The sequence below is a fragment of the Haliaeetus albicilla genome, chromosome 16, assembly GCF_947461875.1.
Source record: "Haliaeetus albicilla chromosome 16, bHalAlb1.1, whole genome shotgun sequence".
NCBI lineage: Eukaryota > Metazoa > Chordata > Aves > Accipitriformes > Accipitridae > Haliaeetus > Haliaeetus albicilla.
Window position 1 is genome coordinate 33,411,782 of NC_091498.1, and position 17,911 is coordinate 33,429,692.

General features: G+C 70.2%; 5 protein-coding genes across 9 annotated transcripts; 3 read left to right on the forward strand and 2 right to left on the reverse strand.

Annotated features, from left to right (window-relative positions):
* Window positions 1-295: 295 nt before the first annotated feature.
* On the forward strand, window positions 296-4,449 carry SMTNL1 (smoothelin like 1). 3 transcript variants are annotated; one of them, XM_069804474.1, is made up of 8 exons: window positions 296-571; window positions 1,719-2,157; window positions 2,342-2,510; window positions 2,755-2,788; window positions 2,905-3,150; window positions 3,797-3,899; window positions 3,989-4,140; window positions 4,222-4,449. In XM_069804474.1, exons 2-8 carry the CDS (start codon window positions 1,735-1,737, stop codon window positions 4,364-4,366), a joined length of 1,272 nt encoding a protein of 423 aa, XP_069660575.1. In that variant the 5' UTR covers window positions 296-571; window positions 1,719-1,734; the 3' UTR covers window positions 4,367-4,449. The 3 variants fall into 3 exon arrangements, with proteins under 3 accessions (XP_069660575.1, XP_069660576.1, XP_069660578.1); XM_069804475.1 differs by having other exon boundaries at window positions 296-541; XM_069804477.1 differs by having other exon boundaries at window positions 299-571; window positions 3,004-3,150.
* A 230-nt stretch (window positions 4,450-4,679) lies between these two features.
* Window positions 4,680-6,463, reverse strand: LOC138689427 (ubiquitin-conjugating enzyme E2 L5-like). The gene is made up of 4 exons (XM_069804478.1): window positions 6,377-6,463; window positions 5,877-5,966; window positions 5,107-5,293; window positions 4,680-5,031 (listed from the first exon to the last, which is right to left on the reverse strand). The coding sequence occupies exons 1-4, from the start codon at window positions 6,395-6,397 to the stop codon at window positions 4,868-4,870; spliced, it is 462 nt and encodes a 153-aa protein (XP_069660579.1). The 5' UTR covers window positions 6,398-6,463; the 3' UTR covers window positions 4,680-4,867.
* On the forward strand, window positions 5,987-11,933 carry SERPING1 (serpin family G member 1). 2 transcript variants are annotated; one of them, XM_069804472.1, is made up of 8 exons: window positions 5,987-6,131; window positions 8,082-8,151; window positions 8,269-8,773; window positions 9,081-9,218; window positions 9,299-9,502; window positions 9,656-9,798; window positions 10,327-10,546; window positions 11,036-11,933. In XM_069804472.1, the coding sequence occupies exons 2-8, from the start codon at window positions 8,083-8,085 to the stop codon at window positions 11,284-11,286; spliced, it is 1,530 nt and encodes a 509-aa protein (XP_069660573.1). In that variant the 5' UTR covers window positions 5,987-6,131; window position 8,082; the 3' UTR covers window positions 11,287-11,933. The 2 variants fall into 2 exon arrangements, with proteins under 2 accessions (XP_069660573.1, XP_069660572.1); XM_069804471.1 differs by lacking the exon at window positions 5,987-6,131 and adding an exon at window positions 7,636-7,850 and having other exon boundaries at window positions 11,036-11,717.
* Window positions 11,934-11,989: 56 nt separating this feature from the next.
* Window positions 11,990-14,366, reverse strand: YPEL4 (yippee like 4). 2 transcript variants are annotated; one of them, XM_069804479.1, is made up of 5 exons: window positions 14,223-14,366; window positions 13,349-13,678; window positions 12,883-12,926; window positions 12,588-12,696; window positions 11,990-12,299 (listed from the first exon to the last, which is right to left on the reverse strand). In XM_069804479.1, exons 2-5 carry the CDS (start codon window positions 13,490-13,492, stop codon window positions 12,210-12,212), a joined length of 387 nt encoding a protein of 128 aa, XP_069660580.1. In that variant the 5' UTR covers window positions 13,493-13,678; window positions 14,223-14,366; the 3' UTR covers window positions 11,990-12,209. The 2 variants fall into 2 exon arrangements, with proteins under 2 accessions (XP_069660580.1, XP_069660581.1); XM_069804480.1 differs by having other exon boundaries at window positions 14,192-14,279.
* Window positions 14,367-14,757: 391 nt separating this feature from the next.
* On the forward strand, window positions 14,758-17,727 carry CLP1 (cleavage factor polyribonucleotide kinase subunit 1). Its single transcript, XM_069804473.1, is given in 4 exon segments — window positions 14,758-14,818; window positions 14,821-14,873; window positions 15,029-15,661; window positions 16,861-17,727. Coding segments are annotated over 4 exon segments (1,404 nt in total). The 5' UTR covers window positions 14,758-14,772; the 3' UTR covers window positions 17,533-17,727.
* The last annotated feature ends 184 nt before the right edge of the window (window positions 17,728-17,911 follow it).

Consider the following 17,911-nt stretch of genomic DNA (forward strand, 5'->3'; position numbering starts at 1 on the left):
CTTTGCCCCGCAGGGGGCGGGACCGCCCCCGGGCCAGTCCTGGGGGGGCACCGCGGGCTCCGTGACCCCCCGTGTCCCCCCCCTCGTGTCCCCTGCCCGGCCTGCCCCCCGTGTCCCATGTCGCCCCGTATGTCTGTGTCCCCCATGTCCCCCCGTGACTCTGTGACCCCCCTGTTCCCCGTGTCCCCCACGTGTCTGTCGCCCCCATGTCCCCTCGTGTGCTTGTCCCCTGATGTCCCCCCATGTCCCCTGATGTCCCCCCGCGTGCCTGTGCCCCCCCGTGTCCCCTGATGCCCCCTCGTGTGCCTGTGCCCCCCCGTGACCCCTGATGTCCCCCAAGTCTCCCTTGATGCCCCCCCACGTCCCTGTGCCCCCAAGTCTCCCTGTCGCTGTCGGGGGGAGGTTTCCGCGTCCCCTTGTGCCCCCCCGGGGCCCCGCGGGCTCCCGTGGGGTGTCCCCGGTGTCCGGGGGGAGTGTCGCCGTGTGCCCCTGCCCAGCGGGGTCCCCGTCCGCGTCCCCACGCTTGCCCGACGGGTGGGCGGTGAGTGAAGGCCGCACCTGCCCCCGCCGGGTAAAAATAGCCGCGGGGGGGGTGGGGCGGGGCGGCGGGAGCGGGGAGCGGCCGGGAGGGTGCGGGAGCCAGGGGGCCGGGAGGGGAATAACGGCGGTCGGCACGGGGCGGGGGGACGACCGGGAGGGGGGCCGGGAGGTCGGGAGGGGGAATAATGGGGGTCGGGGGCGGCACGATGGGACAAGGGGGGGCGGAAGGGGACATGGGAGAGTCGGAATGGGATATGGGGGGGTCGGGAGTGGATAGAGGGGGCGGAATGGGATATAGGGGGTCAGGACGGGACACGGGGGGGGTCGGGATGGAATATGGGGGGTCGGGATGGGACATGGGGGGTCCGAGAAGGGATATGGGGGGTCGAGAGGGGACATGGGGGGGCCGGAATGGGATATGGGGGTCGGGAGGCGGAATAATGGGGGCCGGGGGGGAGGAGCGGGGGCGGCAGGATGGGACAAGGGGTGCAGGAGGGGATATGGGGGGGTCGGAATGGGATATGGGGGGGTCGGGAGTGGATATGGCGGGGACGGAATGGGATATGGGGGGTCGGGAGGGGACGTGGGGGGGTTGGAATGGGATATGGGGGGGGCAGGAGTCGGAATAATGGGGGCCGGGAGGGGGTGGAGGGGCAGTGGATGGGATGGGGCGGGTGAGAGGCAGGAGGAGGGGGTCGGGATGGCGGTTGGGGGTGGGAAGGAGGAATTGAGGGTTCGGGATGGGACATGGGGGGGCCGGGATGGGAGAGGGCAGTGGGAGGGTGAATGGGGTGTCAGGAGGGGGGCATGGGAGGTTGAGAGGGGGTATGAGGGGGGCGGGAAGGATACATAGGGGCCTCAATGGGGGTAATGGGGGGACTGGGATGGGAGGGCAGGAGAGGAATGGGGAGGGTTGGTGTAGGGCATGGGGGAGCTGGAGGAGGTGGGGGGGGCAGGCTGGGGTATTGGGGTGTCACGGCGGGGCATGGGGGAGCCTGGGTGGGGAATGTGGGCTGGGCAGGGGCAACAGGGGTGCCCAGGGTGGGGGAATGGGGGTCTCACGGCTGGGGGGGGCATGGGGACAGGGTCAAGGTGGGGGATAGTGGGGCTGGGAGGGGCACAGGCAAGCTGTGGGGGGCACCAGGGGGCACCCCAGTGACAGCCCTCTGCCCCTGCAGCAGTGACCGCAGCAGCATGGAGCCCCAGGCAGACGCCAACACCCCCACCCTGGACACCCCCACCCCGGACAGCCCCACCCCCAGCACCCCCGGCCCAGGCACCCCCTCTCGCCCCCCCGCGGGACCAGGGGATGGGGGGTCAGAGGAGGGCAGCAGGGAAGCGGGGGCTGACGGGGGCGATGGCCAGGGGACAGGGGCAGCAGGGGATGTGGGGGGGGACACCGAGGCGGCTCAGGATGTGGGGTGTGATGCCGGGGCAGAGGCAGCCGGGGGTGCCGGTGGGGGGGCCGGGGCCAAAGCACCGGAGGATGCCGGGAGCAATGCCAAGGCAGCGGCAGACAGGGGTGCTGAGGAGGGTACCATGGGGGGTGCTGTGAAGGGGCCCCAGGAGGAGGCCGGGACGGGGCCAGCAGCAGCAGTCAGCACCCAGGGCCAGCAGGTGAGAGGGGGCACGGGGGTGGCACAGCCGGGGCAGGTGTGGTAGGGCTGGGGACAGGGGTGACAGTGCCAGGGCAGGGTGACGGTGCCCAGTGCCCATGCTGGCAGTGCCAGGAGCAGGGTGACGGTGCCAGGGCAGGGTGACGGTGCCCATGCTGGCAGTGCCACCCTGGCTGTGCCTGCAGGAGCCCACCTGGCTGCAGGACGAGGAGGACGAGCCGTGGCCCGAGTTCCCCTCCTGCTCATCCCCAGGAGGGGCCACCAGCCCCATGTCCCCCACATCCCCCATGTCCCCCACATCCCCCATGTCCCCCACATCCCCAGCATCCCCCACGTCTCCCACCTCCCCTGCAGGTAAGCACAGCCTGCGGGTCACCGCTGCCCCACGCAGTGCCCATCCCCCCCCATGGGGTCCCCTGCAGGTGCCCCATGTCCCCTCCCCGGGGTGGGGGGAACAACCTCCAGCCCTGTGCCCCTGATGGTGCCCTGGGGATGCCCTCCCCCATTTGGGACCCCACCGGTGCCCGGAGGGGATGTGGGTGCCCCCACCCCAGGGTCCCCCCTCCCACCCCGCTGACCCCTCCTCTCTCCCTTGCAGCTGGCACCACCGGGGGCTCAGGGGGCGGCGAGAGGTGAGTGTGTGTGTGTGTGGGGCATGGCCCCACGGGTGTCCCACGGCCGGCCCCAGGGCTGCCCCATAGCCCTGCCCCGCCGCAGGCACCCCACAGCCCTGTGCCCCCACGGGCAGCACCGCACAGCCCCGGGCTGGTCCACCCATTTGTGCCCGTGAGTGGCACCCACAGCGGTGCCCTCACCCCCACCCACGAGGCCACCCTGGTGCCCGCAGCAGTGCGCCGGTGGAGGGGCTGCGGGGCCGGACACCCCCCGGGACGACAGGGCTGAGGCCAAGGCTGAGGCCAGAGGGGGCCGGGGGGTGGCCGCATGCGAGTGCCCGGGCACAGGGGCGCAGCGCCATCCTGGAGAAGTTTGGAGGGTGAGAGGGGCCTGGCCCCATGGGGGGGGGCACGGGGGGGCCATGGGGCAATGGGACAATGCGGGGGGCATGGGGCAGTGGGGGTATGGTGGGGCCATGGGGCAGTGGGGGGCCATGGGGCAATAGGGGACATGGAGGGACTGGGGGGCCTGGTCCCATGGGGGGCACAGGGAGGTGGGGGCCATGGGGCAATGGGGGGCACAGGGGACTAGGGGGCCATGGGGCAATGGGGGGGCATGGGGCAACCAAGGACATGGAGGGACTGGGGGGCCTGGTCCCATGGAGGGCGCAGAGGGATGGGGGCCATGGGGCAAGGGGGGCGCACGGGCCATTAGGGGTATTGGGGGGGGCATGGGGCAATGTGGAGCTCTGGGGGGGTCGGGGCCACTGGCCAATGGGGAGTCCCTGGGGCAAATGCCATGGGGGAAATGGGCCAGTGGGGCACGCTGGGGCAAGGATGGGCCAATGGGGGGTGCCCCCGGGGGCAGGGACTGGTCAATGGGGGGGTCCCGTTGGGGCAGACAGTGGCCAATGGGGAGCCACCGGGAGGGGGAGGCCAAGGGGGGGGCCACTTGGGGGGCAGCAAAGGGCCGGGGGGGGTTGTGGGGTGTGTGGGGTGCCCCACGGTACCCGGCATCGCCCGCAGGGCAGCCACGGGGCCGGCCCCACACCTGAAGCGGACAGGGGGCACCACCGCGGTGAAGGCCATGCTGCTGGAGTGGTGCCGCGCCAGGACTCGTGGCTACCAGGTGAGACGGTGGGGGTGGCTGCAGTGGGGCAGACAGCTGCCGTGGGGCAGCCGCCGTGGGGCAGCCTGACCCCCCTCCCTCCGCGGCAGCATGTGGACGTGCAGAACTTCTCGGGGAGCTGGGGCAGCGGCCTGGCCTTCTGTGCCCTCCTGCACAGCTTCTTCCCTGACGCCTTCGACTACGGCAGCCTGGAGCCTGGTGCCCGCCGGCACAACTTTGCCTTGGCCTTTGCCACCGCCGAGTGAGAGCACCTCCCGGCCCTCCCTCCCCTGGGACCCTGTCCCCGGGTGGGCAGCCCCAGGTGATGGTGGTGTCCCCACAGGGAGCGGGCAGGCTGCGCCCCGCTGCTGGAGGTAGAGGACATGGTGCGGCTGCCGGTGCCGGACGCCAAGTGCATCTACACCTACCTGCAGGAGCTGTACCGCTGCCTGGTGGCCAAGGGCCTGGTGAAGACCAAGAAGCGCTGAGGGGGGGGTCCCCCACGGAGCCCCACCCGTGCCATCCCCCCAGGCTTCGTCCCCCAGCAGTAAAGGCTTGCGGTGCCAGGCTGCAGCAGCCTCGTCTCTCGGTGGAGGGGACACACGACGCATGGGCACAGGGACGCTGGCACTGAGCAGGTGTCTGGGGGATTGGCGTGAGCTGGCAGCGGGGTGGGCGCAGCCCTGGCACTGTCCCACCGCCACTGCAGAGGGGACGGGCAGGCGTGGTGGCACCCCCCCAGGGCTGCACCTCCCCGCTGCCCCCCCCCCCATCCCAGTCAGGCGTCATGGGGCCAAAGCAGGAGTGGGAGTCGGTTTATTTAACTCGGTTCAGGGTGGGGTGACCCCTGTAGGGTGCCAGGACCTCCATGCCCAGGCTCCAGCACCATGGCAGGGGCGATGCCAGGGCCAGCCCTGGCTGGCACAGAGAGGCAGGGGGGAAGCCGGGGTGCCCCTGGGACCCCCCAGGTGCCCCCAGGTGCAGGGGGCTCAGGGGCCAGGGGGGTCGGGCCGCCGCTCAGCGTGGCGTCGGGTGTGTTCCTCTGCCCGGCGCCAGAAAACCTGGGGCTGGTGCTGGAGCTCACAGGCCAGATCCTGCCGCAGCACCCGCTGGGGGTCTGGGCTGTCCAGCAGCAGCAGCAGGTCCTGCAGCACTGCAGGCACCGGGAGAGGGGGGTGTCAGGGCGGGCACCCCCTTCCGCCGTGTGCCCCCCTGCCGAGATGCCCACCTTGGACAGCACGGGTGGTGGGCACCCAGTGCTGGGTGGAGGTGAGGGGCTGGCAGACGCAGCCATCAGGGTCCACGCCGGGGTGGTAGATGCTGGTGCGGAGGGTGGCGCGGGGGGGGGCCAGCGGGTGGTGGGGGGAGAAGGTCAGCTCGAAGCGGAAGGCGCCTGCGTTGTATGGGGGGTTGTTCTGCCGTGGTAAGGGGGGGCACTTCAGACACTCCCTGCCGCAGCGTCCATTGTAGGGGGACACACACCCCTGTCCCAGCCTTGATCCCCAGTGCCCCCCGTGGAGTCCGCCCCCCAGCCTGAGCCCCCCCAGGAGGGGAATCCCCACCCAGTGCCCCCACCCCAGGACCCCAAGGTCCCCACACCGTGTCCCCAGTGGGACCCTCCCCCATGTTGCTCTGATAGGGGCACCCACTCAGTGCCCCCCAGGTGACTCCCCAGGGCCCCCCCGCCCCGTGCCCCCAGAGGCCCATTTCCCCTCCAGGTCCCCTGTGCCCCCGTAGTCCCCCAGGGCCCCCCCCTCGCCCCCGGGTCCCCCGCCCCCCGTGCCCAGGGGACCTCCCTGCATCCCCAGCCCCCGGCTCCCCAGGGCCCCTTCCGCTCCCGGGGACCCCCCGGGACCCGCCCGCTCCCGGGACTCCTCCCAGCCTCCCTGTTCCCGGGACCCCCCCGCTCCTGGGACACCCCCCCAGCCCCCCCGCTCCCGGGACCCGCCCGCTCCCGGGGACCCCCCCTAGACCCCCAGCGCCCCCCGCCCCACGCACGGGCAGCAGCAGCCCCCCCCACCGCCGCAGGTCCCCCTCCAGCGGCCGCAGCTCGCGCGCCCCGTCCCACTGCCGCGCCTCCGCCAGCTCCTGCACAGGGGCGGGTCAGGGGGCGGGTCCGGGCCGGGACACGCCCCACGGGCGAGGCCGCCTCCCAGCCACGCCCCGTGGCGGAGCCGTCCCCGCCGGGGAAACGAAACTGGAGTGCAGCCCCAGCAACCCCCCGCACCGCGGCAGCGGACACCCTCCGCACCGGTACCGCCGACCCCCGCCACGGCACCGCCCCCCCCCTCCCCGCACACCCCCCCGGCAACCCCCCGCACCCCAGTACCGGGACCCCTCGGCCGCCGCCCCCACCCACACCTCGGGGCTGGCACAGCTCGGTGCTGACACCAGGACCCCCCCCCCGGTACCGCCACTGCCCCGCGCTCCCGGTCCAGACGCCCGGTGCCGGTGCCGACACGGGCGTACGGCCCCGAGCCCCCGGTGCCCCCGCCCACCTTGGCGATCCTGCCGGCCATGGCCCCCAATGCCCGCTGCCGCTGGGCGGGGCTCTATCAGGCCACGTCCACGGGGGGGGCAAGCTGCTCCAGCCCCGCCCCAAGGGCGGGGTTCGGGGTGGGGCCAGACAGGCCTTGGGCGGCCTGGGGCCATAGAGATGGGGGGGGGGTGGAGGGTTGAGGGTCCAGACAGGCCTTGGGCAGCCTGGGACTATAGAGATGGGGGGGATGAGGGGCCAGACAGGCCTTGGGCGGCCTGGTGCCAGAGAGATGGGGGGGGGGTGGATGAGGGGCCAGACAGGCCTTGGGCGGCCTGGGGCCATAGAGATGTGGGGGGATGAGGGGCCAGACAGGTCTTGGATGGCCTGGGGCCATAGAGATCGGGGGGGGGGGGAATGAGGGACCAGACAGGCCTTGGGCAGCCTGGTGCCATAGAGATAGGGGGGGATGAGAGGCTAGACAGGCCTTGGGCGGCCTGGTGCCATAGAGATGGGGGGGAGGGGCCAGACAGGCCTTGGGCAGCCTTGGGCCATAGAGATGGGGGGGATGAGGGGCCAGACAGGCCTTGGGTGGCCTGGGGCCACAGAAGTTGGCAGTGAGTGGCCAGACGTGCCCCATCCAGCCCTGGGCAGGGCAGCTCTGCTAGGGTGGGAGGCCCAGAGCTGTCCCTGCCCCGGGGCTTGCTGAGAGGAGGGGCGAGGGCAGCCTGCCCCACAGCTGGCTGCCCAGAGGCAGTAGGTTGGGCCTTCCTACTTCTGGGGTGGGAGGGCTCCTTGGGGACTCCACACCCCCAAATCTCAAGCCTGGCACCAGGCAGAGGAGATCATGGAGTTGATGTAAGAGGGGCCAGACTCTCCTGGAGCAGCCCAAGGGGCTGGAAAGGTGTGGGGCAGGCAGGCTCCCAGGTCATCCCCATGCTGTCGGGGCGGGGGTGTACCGAGGACCTCCCTTGGCCGGTGCTGGAGGGCCAAGGGACTGGGTGGTCCCTACCCCGCCTCAGGCAGCAGAGAAATGTGGAGGGAGGGACCTGGGGGGGGTCACCCCACCTGGGCCTCCCCGCAGGTCACCAGGGGATCAGAGGAACAAGGACCAGGCACGTGAGCTGGAGCCTGAGTGGTGAGACTGCCCCTTGTCACCACAGGGGCCACAGAGGGAGGGCAGTTGAGTGGCTAGAGCACCCCACCCCACCTCCCCAAGGGTCCCTGTCCCAGCGGGTTGGTCCTCCAGTGCCAGGAGCAGAGCGGGACGCGGGGCTGGAGGGGGCGGGGGGGCCCCATCCTGCCGTGGGCGCCTGCGCCCAGCCCGCCCCTCCCGGCTGCCCTGGGCCCCCCCAGCCGCCAGCCCAGCTGATTTACGGGAAGCCTCAGCAGCTGCCCGCCGCCCTCCTTAATCTTTAACCAGGCAGGGCCAGATCTGGCCAGATCCCCCCCGCACCCGGCTGGACACGCAGGCACCCGACCCGCCGGGCACCCAGGTGGGCCCGGGGTGCTGCCTCCTCCCGCCCCCAGCTCCCCGGGGGGGGTGTCAGATCAGGGGCACCCCTGGGTGGGGGTGCACAGGGCAGGGGGGTACAGGCGATGTAGGGAATGGGGGTGCAGGGTGCCGGGGTGGAGTGGGAGGGTGTTGGGTGCCAAGGTGGGGTGCTGGGAGCTGGGGTGGGGCTGCTGGGTGCCCGTCAAGCCCTTGACCCGTGCTTGCCCACCAGAATGCCCACCGTGATGCTCTGTCTGCCCCTGGTGTGGCTGGTGGCCGCAGCCACAGCCACTGTCACCCCGGTAAGTGTGGCCCAGGGATGTGGGCTTCCTGCACTCGGGTGCCCCCATGCCCACCCTCACCTGAATCCCCCACCTGGGCACCCCTGTGCCCCCCCTCACCCAGGTCCCCGTGCCCAGGTGCCCACGGCAGAGGCCTCTTCCAGGTTGCTGCAGCTGCACAGACAGCACCTGATGCTGCTGGTGTCCCCCCATCCTGCCCCAGGCTCGCTGGGGGATGTGGGGTCACCCGTCCTGCCTGCGCCCACCACCCATGCCCACCCCGAGGAGCTGCCCAGCTCGGATGCCCCCCTCAAGGCTGCAGAGCCCCCCAGCCCCAACGCGCCTGAGGGAGCACCCGAGGAGCCGGGCACCTTGACCCACAGGAGCACAGCAGCATCCACACCCAGCACCACCCAGGGCCCCCCTAGCACCCTGGGCACCAGCGCCCCACCGTGCCCCGGGGATGAGGAGCCAGCTGAGGTCTGCGGGGTGCCCACGGGGGAGCAGCAGGCAGCCGTGGCCGAGGCGCTGGGCACCTTCGCCCTCCGCTTCTACCAGCACATGGCGGAGGCTGCCCAGCCCGATGCCAACCTGCTCTTCTCCCCCATCAACATCGCCATGGGGCTCTCGCACCTCCTGCTGGGTGAGAGGCTGCCTGTGGGCATTGGCACCGACACTGCTGTGGGCATTGCTGTGGGCTCTGCCATGGGCTCTGCTATTGGCATTGCTATTGGCACTGCTGTGGGCACGACCATGGGCTCTGCTATTGGCACTGCTATTGGCACTGCTGTGGGCCCCACCATGGGTTCTGCTGTTGGCACTGCCGTGGGTACTGCACTCGTCATCGCTACAGGCACCACCATGGGCACCACCTGTGCCCCCAGGTTGTCCCAGCCTGGAGCAGCAGGTGCACCCACGGGCACCTCGCTGAGCTTCCCCTCTGCCCACAGGCACCCGCGGTGAGACCCGTGAGCGCCTGGGCGCCATCCTGGCATACCCACCGGAGCTGACCTGCGTGCACGGCGCCCTGCAGCAGCTCGCCGACGCACCCGGCCTCTTCTCCGCCGTGCAGATCTTCCATGACCCAGGTGAGGCGGGTGCCCGGGCACTGGCAGGGCCACTGACACCAGGCAGGCACAGGGCTGACGCCAGCCGTGCTGCCGGACAGAGCTGCGCCTCCAGCCACGCTTCCTCAATGAGTCGTGGCACTTCTACCGCGTCCGCCCACGGACACTGAGTGGCAACGAGAGCCTGGACCTGCTGCACATCAACGAGTGGGTGCGCAAGGCCAGCCGGGGGCTGCTGCCCAGCCTCCTGCCCACACTACCCCCCCAGCCCCGCCTGCTGCTGCTCAGCGCCGTCCACCTCCAAGGTACAGCCCCGGTGACAGGATCTGCCCCAGGGCTTGGCTCGGGGACCTGCCCCGGGATCCGCCTGGGATCTGGCATGGGGCTGAGCCCGAGGTTGCCCCGTGGCCCCCCGGGTCCCCCCTGTCCCCTGCAGCCCCGGTGCCATGTCCCCACAGCTGCCTGGCGCACGCCGCTGGAGGTCAAACAGACGGTGCCGCTGCCCTTCCTGCGCCCCGGGCGCCCCCCCCGCCTGGTGCCCACCATGACCAGCAAGAAGTACCCGGTGGCCTCCTTCATCGACCCCCACCTGCAGGTCCAGGTATCCCCCCCCACCAGCCCAGACCTCGCTGCCTGGCACTGGGAGGGTGGGCTGTGACATCACTCCCTTGGCACATGGCGGGGGTGGTATAACAGGGTGTGATGTCACTCAGGTGGCACTGGAGGGGATGCCAGTCTGTGATAGCACTCCCCTAGCACTGGGTGGGGGGAGGCTGTAATATCAGTCCCATGGCACCTGGGGATGATGCCAGGCTATGATGTCACTCCCCTGGCACTGAGGGGGGCGCAGGCTGTGACCTCAGTCCCTTGGGAATGGGAGGGATACCAGGCTGTGATGTCACTCTGGTGGTACCAGGAGGGATGCCAGGCTGTGAGGTCACTGCCGTGCCACTGGGGGGGTTGCTGGGCTCTGACGTCACTGCGGCAGCACTGGGGCTTGCCAGGCTGTGAGGTCACTGCTGTGGAACTGGGGGGGTTGCCCAGCTCTGATGTCACTGCGGCAGCACTGGGAGGGTGCTGGGCTCTGATGTCACTGCGGTGGCACTGAGCGCTGGGGACCATCTCACAGGTGGGGCGGCTGGAGCTGAGCGAGGGCCTGAGCCTGGTGGTGCTGGTGCCACAGGGGCCCCCGGGGGCACTGGGGACCCTGGAGCGGGCGCTGGACCCCCCCACCTTCCTGGGGCTGCTGCAGCGGGCAGCCCGCACCCCGCTTCAGGCCACCGCCCTAGCCCTGCCCCGCCTGCGCCTCGACCTCGCCCTGGACGTGGTGGCCATGGTCCACGACATGGGTAAGGCCACCGACACCCTCCCCACCCCGGGGTCTGCGCGTGACATCACTGTTTGGGCTGGGTGAGCTTGGCATGCTGTCACTTCCTGCGCGGGAGGTGATGTGCAATGACATCACTCCCTGCAGGACGTCACTGGCCCCTCCCCAGTCCCTATGCGGGTCCCTTTCCCCAGGGGCCCTAACATCCCCAGGGTCCCCCAGTACCCCTGTGTCCCTGGTGTCCCCCACGCCCCCAGGGTCCCCATATTACCCCTGCTGTCTCTGGTGTCCCCAATATCCCCCATCTCCCCGGTGTCCCCTGTGTCCCTTCATGTTCCCCAGTACCCCCCATTGCCCCCTTGCCCCTGATGTCCCTGGTGTGCCCCTGGCATCCCCCACATCCCACGTGTCACCGAAGCCCCCCAGTTTCCCCTGTGCACCCCTCGGTGTCCCTGTGCCCCCGGCATCCCCCGTGTCCCCTCGGGGTTGGCGCTGAGGATGGATGCTGCAGACTACGGGCTGTTCCTGGACGCGGAGCTGTGCGGGCTGGCACGGGGCCCAGTGGTGGCGGTGGATGCAGCGAGGCACCGAGCGGTGCTGGTGCTGGACGAGGCCGGCGTGGAGGCGGCGGGCGCCATGGCCACCTCAGTGGCGCGCACGGTCCTGCTGCTGGATGCCCTGCGCCCCTTCCTCTTCGTCCTCTGGCATGATGCCGGCGCCGTCCCTCTCTTCATGGGCCGCCTCAGCGACCCCCAGCCCTGATCCCTGCCCACACCCCGGCCCCTGCCTGCCTGCCTGCTGCCCCCCACTGTCCCCCCGCTTCCTCTTCTCCCTCCTTCCCTCCAGCCCTTCTTCCCTCTCTCCCTGGTCTCTCCCACCCTCCTGCCTCCATCCCTCCTTCTTTTCCCTCCCTCCTTCCGTCGTCCCTACCTCTTTCCTCTCCTTCTTCCCTTCTTACCCACCCTTCCAACCACCCTCCAGCCCCCATCCTTCCCCCTCTTTTCCCTCCCTCCATCCTCCCTCGTCCCTCCCTGCTTCCCTTTCTACCTCCCCTCCCATCCCTCCCTCCAGTTCTCCCTCCCTCCTTCCCCACCTCCTCCCCATCTCCCCACCCCTTCCTCCCCCACCTGCCCCCCTTTCCCTCCCCCATCTCCCCACCTTTCACTCCCCACCCCACGGGGCAGGATGGGGTCCCCGACCCCTGCCCCCGTGCCTCAGTTTCCCCATCAGCTCGAGGCCTGAGGCCCCAATAAATGCACTGACCACTGCACGGCTCCTGCATGCAGGGAGGGGACGGGACAGCCCAGGCGCTGGGGGGGCAAGTTGGGGACTATCGGGGATGCCCCCATCCACGTCAGGGTGCCCACAGGGGCCCCGGCTGCATGCCAGGCGTCACCCCAGAGTGCTAGGGCTGAGCCAGGGGAGATGGCAGCGCTGGGGGCAGGTGACACCCAGCACCTTCCTAAAAAAAAAAAAAAAGCCTTTATTGCCCTAGAAAAGCCCCCGCAGCCCCCACGTGCTGGTGATGGGCACCGTGCCCCCCCAGGGGGGCACGGGCTGGCACCAGGTGCCCTCAGGGCACTGGGGGAGGCGCGAAGGTGGAGGGGCACCCACCGCCAGCACCCCAGCACAGGTGCCTGCCGGGGCAGGGGTGCTGCTGGGTGGGGGTGCCCCCGCCGTGCCCCTCAGTCCCAGCCGTTCTCCTTCACCATGTGCGACATCTCGATGATGAACTTCCCCTCCTTGTACTTCTGGCTGCTCTCGAAGGCCTGCTCCTGGGGGGAGGCAGCGTGAGACACCCCCCCCCGCCCCCGATGGGGTGCCATGCTGCTGCCCAGGCTGTGGGGTTGGGGTGCCCAGGGGTCCTGGCTTCACCATGGCTTTGGGGTGCCCAGGCTGGTGCCCACATTACAGGTTTGGGGTGCCCAGACCAGGGATTTGGGGTGCCTGGGGCAGCCCTCAGGGTGGGCTCAGGGTGCCCCGGGTGGTGCCCACAGTAGGGGTTAGGGTGCCTGAGGCAGCGCCCGCAGCGGGGTAGGGGTGCCGGGCGCAGGGGCACTCACGTATTTCCAGCCCAGGGTGGTCTTGCAGCTCTGGCAGAAGATGTCAGCCACCGAGTGCAGTCCCGTCAGCAGCAGCCGCTGCTCCGCCGGGCCACAGCCCACGTTCACCCTGCGCCCGCAGAGCGGGGAGGGGGGCGGTCTGCCACCGGCATGGCACAGCCCAGCATGGCACAGCCCGGCACCTCCAGGACAGCGGCCCTGGGTGATTCCCTGGTGCCCACAGCCCAGGACCCCCCCACTGTCCCCCCACCCTGGGCCCGTGGCCACCGTCCCCGGGGTGCCCGGTGGTACTCACACGGAGTTGAACAGGTAGGCACGGCCATGGCTGCCCTGGAAGGACTGCAGGGACATGGCACGAGTCACTGGCTTGGCCCCGCGTCCCCTGGGCCACCCACGTCCCCCCGCCCTGCTGCATTGCCACCGTGCAACACGCCGGCCCGGGGACACCGTGGGGGGATGCTCACCACCCTGGGGACACCACGGGGGGACACATGCCACGCCAGGGGCACCACGGGGGAGATGCTGGCTGTCCCAGTGCCACCATGGGAAGAAGCTCACAGCCTCTGGGACATCATGGGGGGGACACAACACGCGGTCACTGTCCCAGGGCCACCTTGGGAGGAAGCTGACTGCCCTGGGGACACCACAGGGTGATGGTCGCTGACCCGGGGCCACCCCAGGGCCACCGCGGGGGGGGGGACGGACGCTGGCTGTCCCAGCCGCCCCGTGGGGGACAGCTGGCCGGCCGGGGGGGTGGGCACCTTGGAGATGAGCTCCTCGTGCCTGGCCAGGTGGGCCCGGCAGTGGACGCAGCTGTAGGTGCGGTGGGAGCGGGGCAGGTAGCTGTGGAAGGTCCTGGGGGGCAGGTGGGCGGCGGGGGGCAGGCGGCGCCGGGGGGGGGGCATGGTGGGTGGCAGGGCCCCGGGAGGGCGCGGGGGGGCAGGGGGCACCGTGCACCCCCCGCAGAGCCGCTCGCAGGGGAAGCAGCGCAGCAGAGTGCCGAGAGCCGTCGTTCCTCCCGCGCAGAGGTCGGGGGGGCACCGCTGCCCCGGGCCCCCCCAGGTGAGAAGGAGGTGGAAAAGGGGGGCGGCCTGCAAAGGGTTAAAGGGGGCAGTGAGCGGGGGCACTGCCTGGGCCCCCCTCCCCAATACCCCCAGCTCTCCGACCCACCCCCCCCCCCGCTGCCAGCTGAGACCGGGCCAGCTCATCACAGGAGTGAGGGGCAGCGCGGGGGTGGCACCACCCCGTCCCTGCTGTCCCCAGGGAGACCCGGGGGGGGCCCCTCAGAGAAAGGGGGGGCAGAGGGGGCCCGAGGGTCTGCGGAGAGGATGAGGGGGGGTGTCCTCCTAAGCGGGATCTGGGGCTCCTCCTAAAAGGGTCTGGGAGTCCGGGGAGGGTCTCAGGGAGGGAAAATGGGGGTCCCGGGGGGCGTGGAGGTCCCGGGGGGACAATGGGGGTCCCGGGGGAGATATTGAGGGTCCCGGGGGGGGCAACGGGGGTCCCGGGGAGCGATATTGGGGGTCCCGGGAAGGGAGGACGGGGTGCCGGGGGGGGAGCACTGTTAGGAGTGCCGGCAGGCACGGTGGGGTCCCGAGACGGGGTACCGGGTGCCGGGGGGCTCCAGGAGCCGCTCACCGCCTGCCGCTATCCCCGCTGCCGCCGCCGCTGCCGCTGTCCCCGGGGCGGGCGCCGGGCGGGGGCACCGGGCGGCCGCGGGGGGGGGGGGGGGGCGGGGGCGGGGGGGGGGGCCCTGCGTGCCTGGGGACTGCATCACGGCACCGTGACTCATCCCGCGCCGCCGCGACGTCACCGCCCGCACCCCGCTGCCGTGACGTCACCGCCCGGCACCTCCGACGTCCGCCGCGCCGCCGGGGACGCGCTGCGAGCGCCGGCGCCCCTCGGCACCCCCGCCTCGCAGTCACCCCCGGGACGCACGCAAATGAGATGCAAATCAGGCGGGGGGAGGGAGTGGGAGATGTAAATGAGATTCAAACGACCCCGACACCCCTGCCGACGGATCCGGTGGGGGGCCCGGTCTAATGAGATGCAAACGAGACGAAGGGATGCGGGGCGCGGTCCCAGGGCGGTATGCAGATGAGATGTAAATGAGCCCCGGGGAGCAGCGGCAGGCCCGCACTCCGCCCCCGTACGTCACACGTCACCCCGGCGGCCCCGCGCGGCTGCCATGGCAACCGCCGCCGCAGCTCCCCCCGCCCAACGGGCCGGGCGCGCCTTTTGACCTCACTTCCGGCGCAGCCTCGCCGGCCCGGAAGCGCGGCGGCCCCGGTAAGTAGGTGGGTAAGGGCTGGGCGGGAGTTACCGGCGGGTGCCATGGCAACGGCTTGAGGGCGGGGCGGAGTGGGGGTGCAAAGCGGGGGCAGAGCCCGACGGCCTCGGGGGACGGGCCCGGCCCCGCCGCACACCCGTCGCCCTCCCCGCAGCGGGCAGGCGAGGCCCGGTGGCGCGTCATGGCGGACGACGGCGGGGAGGAGAAGAAGCAGGTGGCCAAGTTCGAGCTGGAGCGGGAGACGGAGCTGCGCTTCGAGGTGGAGGCCTCGCAGATGGTACAGCTGGAGCTGCTCACTGGCATGGCCGAGGTCTTTGGCACCGAGCTCACCCGCAACAAGAAGTTCACCTTTGACGCCGGCGCTAAGGTGGCCGTCTTCACCTGGCACGGCTGCACCGTCCAGCTCAGCGGCCGCACCGAGGTGGCCTACGTCTCCAAGGACACCCCCATGCTGCTCTACCTCAACACCCACACAGCCCTGGAGCAGATGCGGCGGCAGGCGGAGCGGGAGGATGAGAGGGGGCCCCGCGTCATGGTGGTGGGACCCACTGACGTGGGTAAGTCGACCGTGTGCCGCTTGCTGCTGAACTACGCCGTGCGCCTGGGGCGCCGGCCCACCTTCGTGGAGCTGGATGTGGGCCAGGGCTCCGTCTCCATCCCCGGCACCATGGGTGCTCTCTACATTGAGCGGCCGGCCGATGTGGAGGAGGGCTTCTCCCTCCAGGCCCCGCTCGTCTACCACTTCGGCTCCACCACGCCCGGCACCAACATCAAGCTCTACAACAAGGTGAGCGCAGGGAGCCCCTGGTGGAGGGGGGGGTCTCACCCCGGGGACGGGCCCAGTTTAGAGCTGGGCTCCAGAGCTCCTGGCCTGCCTGGGATCGTCCCACTGCTTTTGCCACTGTAGAAGACCGGGGCGCATCCCTGCCCCGAGCGCTGTGCCCGATTCTGGGCACTGCAGCTCAACAGAGACATAGGGAGGGCCCAGGCAGTGAGGGGAGAGGCATATGGGAGACGGTGAAGGGGCTGGAGGAGCCCCCTGAGGAGGGGAGAAGCTCTTCAGCCTGGAGAGGAGGAGCGGAGGGACCGTGACCGAGGGCCTTTGCAGGCTGTGAGTCATGGCTGGCTGCAGAGGGCAAAGCCAGAGCTGCAGGTCACACTGAGTGAGCTCAGCCTGCGGGGCTCCCTAGCTGAGAGGGGAGCAGAGCGCAGCCATGGGCACAGTCTGATCACTCTCATGTGGAGCCAGTGTTAGCCAGAGCATGGTGGCTGTCACCACATGGCATCGCTCCCCTGCAGGGACCCCCTGCTTCCTGCTGCCCACAGCCTGGCTCTCTGTTTATGGAAACCCAGGTGGAAAGAAGCCCAAGAAAAACCTGAAGATGCCCCAAAAGCTGACCTGAATCTCCAGGGTCCTCCCACCGCTGCTGTTTGGTGACAGAGACCCCTGCTTGGCTGAAGGCCTCTGTAGCCCTGCTCTGCCCTTGCCCTGGCAGCCCTCGGGACAGAAGAGCGACTCTCCTGCTGCAGCTGAGCACCCTTAAGTGCTTGTAACACATTTTAGGAATGGCTTCAGCCTTCTGCATGGCAAATTGCCCCTTTGCAGCTATCTCTTGAGGGTGGGGAGGGGAGGAAAGGGTTTCATCCCAGGTGGCTGCCCAGGAACCAGGTATCACTCCTGAGCTTTAGCAGTAAGCAACTGAGCACATTAGGGACAGTGCAGAGGATTGCTGTGTCCCTGAGGAGTTGGGCAGGGCCTGGCACGCTGGCCTCCTGCCCTTCCGATGCTGTTTGGTGGCTGCCCGTTTTTGCCCCCCTGAGCTTCTGGCCCAGTCACAGCTAGCGTGGTGCTGCTGCAGGAATCGAGGCTTTGGGGGTACTGAAGGAGGTGGGGATGGCATTAGAGAGACCCAGCTGAGGTTTGGAGATGCGGGTGCCCCAAAAAGGCTGCTCCGTCCTGATACTTCTGCCCCATCTCCCCTGCAGATCACATCCCGCCTGGCCGACGTCTTCAACCAGCGCTGCGAAGTGAACCGCCGCGCCTCGGTGAGTGGCTGTGTCATCAACACCTGTGGCTGGGTGAAGGGCTCAGGTTACCAGGCGCTGGTGCACGCCGCCTCCGCCTTCGAGGTGGATGTGGTGGTGGTGCTGGACCAGGAGCGGCTGTACAACGAGTTGAAGAGGGACCTGCCCCACTTTGTGCGCACCGTCCTGCTCCCCAAGTCCGGCGGGGTGGTGGAGCGCTCCAAGGACTTCCGGCGGGAGTGCCGAGACGACCGCATCCGCGAGTATTTCTACGGCTTCCGGGGCTGCTTCTACCCTCACGCCTTCGACGTCAAGTTCTCCGACGTCAAGATCTACAAGGTGGGGGCTCCCACCATCCCGGACTCCTGCCTGCCCCTGGGCATGTCGCAGGAGGACAACCAGCTGAAGCTGGTGCCGGTGACACCGGGGCGGGACATGGTGCACCACCTGCTGAGCGTCAGCACTGCCGACAGCCCTGACGACAACATCTCCGAGACCAGCGTGGCCGGCTTCATCGTCGTCACTGGCATCGACCTGGAGCGCCAGGTCTTCACCGTCCTCTCTCCCGCCCCTCGGCCCCTGCCCAAGAACTTCCTCCTCATCATGGACATCCGCTTCATGGACCTCAAATAGAGGAGGAGCTGGAGCCAGGCATCCTCGGCAGCAGCGGCGGGCAGCTGCCCGCGCCCCCTCCCTCCTCTTCCTCAGCGGCGGGCAGCTGCCCTGCCCCGTGCCCGCTGGCTTTGCCCCCTCTCGCCCGCCAGCCTGGCAGGACCCTCCTCGGTTTTATGCCTTTTATAACGTTTGTTATTAAATCTCGAAGCTTTTCGCTGGTTGGTGCGTGTCTGCCCGGCCGTGCGGGGGGGGGGGGGGGCCGAGACTGGGCGGGGCCACCTGCTAGGGAGGGGGCGGCAGAAGCCAGGCCCCGGGCGAGGGACTCGGCCCCAAAGCAGGACTGTGCCGGTTGAGCAGTGCGCAGCGCCGATTCGCGTGTTGGTTTCCCCCGCCCCCC

What these genes read in the sequence shown, in the direction of transcription:
- YPEL4 (XM_069804479.1), bottom strand. Translation starts at nt 13,492, where the DNA reads ATGCCCCCCCCCCGGCGCCGCCTGCCCCCCGCCGCCCACCTGCCCCCC. An exon ending in GCCTACCTGTTCAACTCCGT is followed by an intron (nt 12,697 to 12,882) that starts GTGAGTACCACC and finishes CTGCGGGCGCAG; the next exon opens with GGTGAACGTGGGCTGTGGCC. An exon ending in CCACCCTGGGCTGGAAATAC is followed by an intron (nt 12,300 to 12,587) that starts GTGAGTGCCCCT and finishes GCCTCCCCCCAG; the next exon opens with GAGCAGGCCTTCGAGAGCAG.
- SMTNL1 (XM_069804474.1), top strand. Translation starts at nt 1,735, where the DNA reads ATGGAGCCCCAGGCAGACGCCAACACCCCCACCCTGGACACCCCCACC. An exon ending in ATCCTGGAGAAGTTTGGAGG is followed by an intron (nt 3,151 to 3,796) that starts GTGAGAGGGGCC and finishes CATCGCCCGCAG; the next exon opens with GGCAGCCACGGGGCCGGCCC. An exon ending in TTGGCCTTTGCCACCGCCGA is followed by an intron (nt 4,141 to 4,221) that starts GTGAGAGCACCT and finishes GTGTCCCCACAG; the next exon opens with GGAGCGGGCAGGCTGCGCCC.
- SERPING1 (XM_069804472.1), top strand. Translation starts at nt 8,083, where the DNA reads ATGCCCACCGTGATGCTCTGTCTGCCCCTGGTGTGGCTGGTGGCCGCA. An exon ending in ACCCCCACCTGCAGGTCCAG is followed by an intron (nt 9,799 to 10,326) that starts GTATCCCCCCCC and finishes ACCATCTCACAG; the next exon opens with GTGGGGCGGCTGGAGCTGAG. An exon ending in GGCCATGGTCCACGACATGG is followed by an intron (nt 10,547 to 11,035) that starts GTAAGGCCACCG and finishes TGGATGCTGCAG; the next exon opens with ACTACGGGCTGTTCCTGGAC.
- LOC138689427 (XM_069804478.1), bottom strand. Translation starts at nt 6,397, where the DNA reads ATGGCCGGCAGGATCGCCAAG. An exon ending in TGGCCGGCAGGATCGCCAAG is followed by an intron (nt 5,967 to 6,376) that starts GTGGGCGGGGGC and finishes GCCCCTGTGCAG; the next exon opens with GAGCTGGCGGAGGCGCGGCA. An exon ending in CACCACCCGTGCTGTCCAAG is followed by an intron (nt 5,032 to 5,106) that starts GTGGGCATCTCG and finishes CGGTGCCTGCAG; the next exon opens with TGCTGCAGGACCTGCTGCTG.